Below are 8,293 nucleotides of genomic sequence, written 5' to 3'. Positions count from 1 at the left end.
AGACGAGTCATTCTGGCCACTAGGCCACGCATAACTCGGAAGACGCAGCATTCGAAGATTCATAATGCCAATCAACAAAGTTTCAAATGTTATGGAAATCTGGTTCTAAATGCACAATGCTCAGTATATGGATGATTTCTGCGCATATGCAAGACATGGACACTAAAAGTTTCATTTAAATTTAATTAGATTTAGACGAAAAATTTCATTTAAGGAGGCTTGAAAATCGGTCAAAATCGTTGTAACTACAGAATATGCCTGGATAAAAAGAAAAATAAAAAAATAAAAAAATTATTTCAATAATCGGCTTGGACACTCGAACTTAAGAGCAAAAAAAACGTCAATAGGCGGGTGATTCTGGCCACTAGACCACGCATAACTCGAAAGACGCAGCATTCGAAGATTCATAATGCCAATCAACAAAGTTTGAAATGTTATGGAAATCTGGTTCTAAATGCACAATGCTCAGTATATGGATGATTTCTGCGCATATGCAAGACATGGACACTAAAAGTTTCATTTAAATTTAATTAGATTTAGACGAAAAATTTCATTTAAGGAGGCTTGAAAATCGGTCAAAATCGTTGTAACTACAGAATATGCCTGGATAAAAAGAAAAAGAAAAAAATAAAAAAATTATTTCAATAATCGGCTTGGACACTCGAACTTAAGAGCAAAAAAAACGTAAATAGGCGGGTGATTCTGGCCACTAGACCACAATAACTCGATAGACGCAGCATTCGAAGATTCATAATGCCATTCAACCAACTTTCGAATGTGATGGAAGTCTGGTTCTAAATGCACAATGCTAAGTATATAGATGATGTCTGCGCATGTGCAAGACATCAACACTAAAAGTTTCAATTTAAATTTATTCAGATTCAGACGAAAATTTTCATTTAAGGAGGCTTGAAAATCCGCCGAAATCGTTGTAACTACAGAATATGCATGGATAAAAATAAAGAAAAATGAAAAAATAAAAAAATTATACTATTCATCGTCTTTCAGACTCGAACTTAAGACCAAAATAAGAGCGGAAAACGACGGGTCATTCTGACCACTAGCCAACGCATAACTCGTAAAACGCAGCATTCGAAGATTCATAATGCCAATCAGCCAAGTTTCAAATCTGATGTAAATCTGGATCTAAATGCACAATGCTAAGTATATGGATGATGTCTGCGCATGTGAGAGACATCGACACTAAAAGTTTCAATTTAAATTTATTCAGATTTAGACGAAAAATTTCATTTTAGGAGGCTCAAAAATCGGTCGAAATCGTTGTAACTACAGAATATGCATGTATAAAAATAAAAATTAAATGAAAAATTAAAAAATTATACTATTTATCGGCTTTCAGACTCGAAATTAAGACCAAAAAAAAAAGTGGAAACAGGCGGGTCATTCTGGCCACTAGCCCACTCATAACTCGAAAGACGCAGCATTCGAAGATTCATAATGCCAATCAACCAAGTTTCAAATGTTATGGAAATCTTGTTCTAAATGCACAATGCTAAGTATATGGATGATGTCTGCGCATGTGCAAGACATCGACACTAAAAGTTTCATTTAAATTTATTCAGATTTAGACGAAAAATTTCATTTAAGGAGGCTTGAAAATCGGTCGAAATCGTTGTAACTACAGAATATGCATGTATAAAAATAAAAATTAAATGAAAAATTAAAAAATTATACTATTTATCGGCTTTCAGACTCGAACTTAAGACCAAAAAAATAAGTGGAAACAGGCGGGTCATTCTGGCCACTAGGCCACGCTTAACTCAAAAGACGCGGCATTCGAAAATTCATAATGCCAATCAACCAAGTTTCAAATGTGATGGAAATCTTAAACCTCAGATAGAATTGAATATTGTGTTTTTTCCCTTTCAATTTGTCAGATCATAATTCTATATTTAATGAGGAAATCGGAAAAAAATTAAATCCACCGACTTTCAAAAGAATTTATTAGCAAATTTTGTTTGCAGTTTTTTTATATGTATCTTTGAAATACTGGGCACTTTTCCTTAAATTGAAATATCTCAATATAATTAGATTGTTTTTAAGTTAGGCTTCATATGAAAAAATTTTTAAGTATTTCTCAGTCTAACTGCGTCGTATAAGAGCCAAAATATCCTTTTCTTTATCTTTCAACAGCTATACTCAAATTAGTTTTGAAATATTCTGGAACTGCTATTAAGCAAAATAAATTAACAAAAATATATTGCAGAGAAAAACCCTACATTTTTGGAAAAAAAAGGTAAATGGAATGGTCATTTTGGAATTTTACGTCAATTAATGTTCCTTGAATTATAAAGAGATTGGTGGTAATATGCAAGGTGGCCTTCATGTAACACATATGTAAAATTTCAAGATACTATATTAATAAATTTTTAAGATATCATGATTTGCGTATGAATTTTTTTACGAAATCCAAGTTTTAAAAAAAATCATTTAAAATTTTTATTTTTCTTGTAATAAAAATTCTTTCCAACATTAACAGTGTTCAAAAACAGATGTAATTGCCTATTCTTTCTGTATAAAACTACTCAAAAAGTATTTTAATACGCGTGATTTGCTGATAGAGCATATTATAAAATAAATTATAATTCAGAAGGGCGTGTAGTTGATAAAATGTTGAAAAACATTCAACTTCCGGTATCGTTTTCAATTACAATGTTTTATATAAAAAAAAAGTCACGTATCTCGGTTTCTAGTTATCGTAGAATTAAAACAAACACAGATTTGGAAATCCAAATAAATGGGTTTTAAAGTAAAACAATAAAAAATGTTTGAATTTTGACCAAAAACTGCCTTTTAAACGCACACAGATACCTTAATGCAATTATGAGATGAACAGCCATACAGAAAATAACCAAAAAGCATCCGAAACCGAGCGAAATATCCATTAGTTGAGCATGCTAAATATGACAACATTTTGCATTTTAAGATATCCTATTGTGCTGTAGTGAGTTATGGCATTAAGCATTGTAATGGAAAACGTAAGATCATTCCAATGCATCCCAAGATGTTATCATTCCTTTTTATGTGCAAGAATATAAAGCTGTTTGTCAAACCTTGAAATTCCTGGGAAAACTTTCTTTACTTCTGAAAAGAGATTGCCCTTGGAACAGGAACTTAAAATATATTTTTACTCTAAAAATTGTCTGTAGGAAAGACAATAAATATCCTTATAAGCCATGCTCATAAGTGCAACCATAACTGTGACTTACTTTGTACGGATCTTTGGTGGAAACATTTGCTGGATTCATTTTAATAATTCCTATCAATTACGGACTTCGGTGAATACTGTTAGGGTACACGTGGTGTGCATCGAATTTTAATTACTGCAGCAATTAAAAGCTTTTTTCTTCATTTTCCCTTTTGATTGCATTCTTTTGTATTAGAAACTATTCATGTTTATGTGATATTCCAAAATACACAACAACAATTTAATTTCAAAATTCAGGAAGAACAAAGGCCTAGATTCACGGTGCAGCATAAAGCACCATGCACTTAGATGATATTTATAATTATTTTTATTTTGAGAGCTTGACGTCATAAGAATTCATTTCAGTGAATTTAATGTCCATTATTTAGAAATATAACATCTTTAGAGTGAAAATTTGAAATGGAAGCAAACAAATGGAATTTTAAAAAATCATATTCCTAGTTACAATATTTTTAATTGCAAAAATACACCTAAAAAGTTACATTAAAAGAACAACCAGCATCTAATTCAAACATAATTGCACAGTTGAAATTTTATTGAGCGCACTTCAAACGTTATAATGTTTTGAATGACAATCATTTGTTTCCTCCGAAATCCATTTGATATATTTAGCGAGTTGTGTGTACTGATTGGTCCCCCTCTGACAGTTGAGTCTGCTACTCAGGACTCCAATCAGATGATGAAGATTTGTCAGTGGGTCCACGGCGATCAGTGGAGATCCCAAATCGCCAGTGCAGGTCAGAGTCCTAAATAATTCAATAATAAATTTCAAGAAAGCAGTTCTTAAGAATACATTTTCATCAGTGTAATAAAAAGGTGAAATATTTTGTTTTAAATAGTTTCTAATTTTTAATCTTAAAGTCAAGATTATATTTATAAAAAACAATTCATTAATATAAATTTTAAGAAATCTCGAAATCTTTTTTTTTCCACAAATTATCTACCTGATGAAGCCATAGATATAGAATAAAAATTCAATTAAAATAATTGAACTCTTTTAAAAAATAAAATGATGAGATTACCATCGAAAATGCAGAAAAATAAAAAATAAACACAAATAGAAGAAAAATAGATTACAAAAGCTCATCTTTACAAACAAATTAAATTAAAGAAAAGGGTTCAATAATAAACAATAAAAATTGTATTCAAACGCACTAAAGAGTAAAAATTCCTTTTTTACTTTGTATTCCACTTTTTAATTGATTTATAATTCTTTATAATAACAGATAAAAATGAGAATGGAAACTCCAGCTTTACAAATATGAAACATGTCAATTTAAATTAAAGTGTATTGAAATAATTAAACAGCAAAACAGAAAAATATTTTAAAATCTACAATATAACTCAGAAACAGAGACCTATTTATGGCATAAAAGTGTATTATTTGATACTCATTCCATGCTACATTTTATAAAAAGTAAAATAAACTACATTCAAGGGACATTATTAAAAATAGCACATATGCAATTGTATGAGAAACAAAAATCTCACTCAATATTAATTTGCTTTCATTATTCAACTAAATAGGTCTTGAGCATCAGAAACAATTCGAGGCTTTCATTATTGTGAACAAGAATACAAATTTTCGAATATAGACTTGATGTTCATCAGGGGATATCCAACCAAGACATTAAATGATTGCTAATGCTGTCGATTGAGAGTGGGAGCTTTTGTTACTTTAAAAAAGCCAATTAAACTTTCTTTTAAAAATAAATAACAGATGAAAACATATATAAAATGCAGATTAAATTACACTATATCTAAAATATTTCCTAAATTTTTCACCAATCGTTTTTATAAACTGCAAAGATTCTAGGAGAAACTTTTGCCTTCAATCACTAACTCTTGCCTCGATATAGACTGCCATCTTACAGCAAGCAGCTGAACTATCTCAAATAATACTTATTAAGCAGAAACTTAATGCTATCTACCATTTAGATCTTGTAAATCCAGATGTGAAACCGTTTCCTCTATGTAAAAAGGAAATGTTTTGAAAAATTATATTTGTTTCCACCGTATTCCATTTGTACAGTGTAACTCGATAAGTAAACCGACATTTTTTGTGCAAGTGCGAATATAACCATTTGTTAAAATTGTAAATCATAGCCTCTTGCACAACAAATCTCAAATATATCCTGTATTGTGGACTATTGATTCTAGAAACATGGTGTTAATTAATATCCAAAGTTCAGATTTCATTTTGTCACTCCGCAAAACGGACAGAAGAAAGTAAAATATGCAAATATAAACTCTTTCAAGAAGTAATGGGCCATATTTTAAAAATGTTTAAGTGTGTTCCAGTTGTACACAAAATTTCTTTAGTTAAGTTTTAAGTATTATATTGAATACATAAAATGTCTTAAAAAATATATAATTTGACGTATCACTTCTTTCAGCTTGAAATTCCGATTTAATGCTTCCAGCAGTGCAACCACCATATATTAGTAGAGTCTACTCTAAATGCCAGAATGGTCGAATATTGGTTCAAAAGCTCAACCGTAGAGAGGAATCGTGCCAAGACCAATTAATAGCTAGAAGACCAAGTGCAATAAATGATGACGAAATGGTTTGATGACTCAAGGAGCAGCCATTGATTTCGACCGAGGAATTTTCCTATCACCTCGCAGAAGATTTCAGAACATTCTCGATAAAAGGGTCCGCCATCGTTTGATAGACTCGTTAATGAGCAAGCGAGCTCATATTTGCTAATGATTGTTGGAAAAAGCAGGAAATGATTAACTTCGCGATTAAATGATCCCCTGCAATTAAAAGGGGGTCTACTATGAATAATTGTTTTCAATAATTTTCCTGCTTCCGTGGCAATGGTATGCATCGTGATCCATAAGAAGTCCGGTTGTCTGGCAGAAGAAATAGTCATAAAAAGTCGTATAAAATTATTCCATGGGATCGCAAAAGAATAATTTTATGTGACTTTCTTCTGAGTGGATGAGCAATTATTATTAGATCATTCGGTGGTTATTTGTACGATGTTCATGAAATTATGAATTAGAAAAGGACTTCGCTTGCGGCCCGCTAGGATGCTAAAGTACGCATTATCGTGTATATTGGCGATATGTATTTAATGTTCAGTTGGCAAGATATTCACTGGAACATTTGTTGCAGTAAGAGCAAACATACAATTAAAGACTGGACTTTGTTGCTGTACTCCCTTTTTTTTTATTCTTGGATATTGATGAACAAATGGAATAGATATTAGACAGCAGCTTTTCGATGGAACTTAGGAAGATTCTCGTAAAGAATTTACGAAATATTAAGAGCTGCTTTTAAGTGAATAAAGAATTTTGCTGTGTACTAAGAAGAAGATTGCTAGAATATCGCAAGTCCGAGAGAATCGTCGACTTAAAGAGATCAAAAAACCTCAAAACTTACGAAATGTCTTGTATTTTCCCTATTGCTGGCTGATTATAGTTGAATTGAATGAGAATCTTGGACACGATTCTGGTAAAATATTTCAGGCTGAGAAAAATGTATAAATCGATCATCTAAAAGTCTTGCACATTCCCTATTTACTGTCTACAAGATTATGATGTATCACAACATTCGATGATTCTCGTTATTTATCGAATTAAATCCCTTGAAATATCTTTATGTTCTTAAAATAAAAAAAAGTCCTCACAAAAGAGAGGTACTGGGACACTATTGAGCATGTTTATTATTGCTTATAAATAAATATAATAAGAAATAATTATTTACTTTTGGATAACCAGAAGAATAACTTCATAAAAAATGGAATTTTGCTCTCGACTTTTATTTACTTGCTTCTTGTCTGGAGGACAGAAATTTTGTATTCATCTATGCTTACAACAATATAATATTTTAATAATAATTTAATTATCAGTTTAATAGTTTACTTAATTAAGTTTATATAACATACACGATCACCACATTGTCGTGACATGGGATGGTTAATACAAAGAAAAAAATGCATGCAAGAATAAAAATATATTGTCTTCAGATTTATATTTATTCAAGAATATAATATGAAACACTGATTTAACTTTATGAAATCTTAAACGAATCTGTTATTCATTTTGATGAATTATAAAGCAAAGATTAGGAAGCAGACATTAGTTTAACTAAATTATTCTACTTTTAACACTAATAAACATATACTATTGAAATTTATTTTTAAAAAATTAGGGGAAATATTTCTTACCCGAGTCCTCCGGCGCAAAAAATATTTCCTCCAGTCTCTTTGCCATTCGTTTGGTCGCATGTGCTTTCCTCCTCTAGGGCGACGCTGATATTGGAACTGCGCATGCTCACTGTGCCACCTGTTATCTCTTTCTGCCTGTTGTCTGGCAGCAATCCCCAGCCGGCGATGGAAGCGTTGGTGTTCAAATCGAGATGAAGAGGAACGGGCCTCTCTGTGAAATGACAAAATAACATAAGGGAATATTTTCTGATCACTCGGATTTGTCCAAGATTTCCTTCAGCTTTTTATACAGGGATATACAAGTGGATATTCATCGTTTCCCTCGTCCCCGCGATAAATCGCCAAAAATGTAAACCGCTGTCAGCTTGGTAATTGGAAATTTTGGCATCATTTAAACCTGAGAAGCAACCATCTTAGCACCTTATGTATAATGAAGCTATTCCCATCACAAATCCCATACCTGATAAACAGTGACCCAATTAGTTTAAACAGTGCTATTTCAACTAACTATAATTTAAATACTTTGACGCAACTCACTTTCTCCATATGGAGAATAATGTGAAATAAAATGTTGTCACTAATAGTCTCAACATAACTATGATATTCATCATTTAAACAATGGAACTTAGTTCACTAACTTAAAATCAAGGAATTAATTTGTTGAGTTTAATTCTGTCATATCAGTGATTTAAAGTAACAATTTTGCAACGGATCTCTTAATTTTGAACCGCTTTTCGATTATAAGGACGACATTTGAGCTGGCATCCCACACTTCAAGCTTCTGCAACATGTTAGCGGGTGGATATTTGGGCCTAACGAATTTAATGGGCATCAGATCCGCGTTCACGTTCTTCGGTGGAATCGGGTTTTGAATCTGGAATTTTTCG

At 31.6% G+C, this 8,293-nt stretch overlaps 1 protein-coding gene across 2 annotated transcripts in view; it reads right to left on the bottom strand.

The window, feature by feature from the left end:
* Positions 1–3,663: 3,663 nt before the first annotated feature.
* The window catches only part of LOC129968838 (complement C2-like), a 48,151-nt gene continuing 43,521 nt past the window's right edge, over positions 3,664–8,293 (bottom strand). For both annotated transcript variants that reach the window (XM_056083118.1, XM_056083117.1), the window contains exons 11-12: positions 7,407–7,617; positions 3,664–3,975 (exon numbers count right to left, since the gene is read on the bottom strand). In XM_056083118.1, the coding sequence (XP_055939093.1) occupies positions 3,777–3,975; positions 7,407–7,617 (410 nt within the window). In that variant the 3' untranslated portion in view covers positions 3,664–3,776. The remainder of the gene's footprint in view (positions 3,976–7,406; positions 7,618–8,293) is intronic.

The sequence above is a fragment of the Argiope bruennichi genome, chromosome 5, assembly GCF_947563725.1.
Source record: "Argiope bruennichi chromosome 5, qqArgBrue1.1, whole genome shotgun sequence".
Lineage (NCBI taxonomy): Eukaryota > Metazoa > Arthropoda > Arachnida > Araneae > Araneidae > Argiope > Argiope bruennichi.
This window is presented reverse-complemented; position numbering and strand designations above follow the sequence as displayed.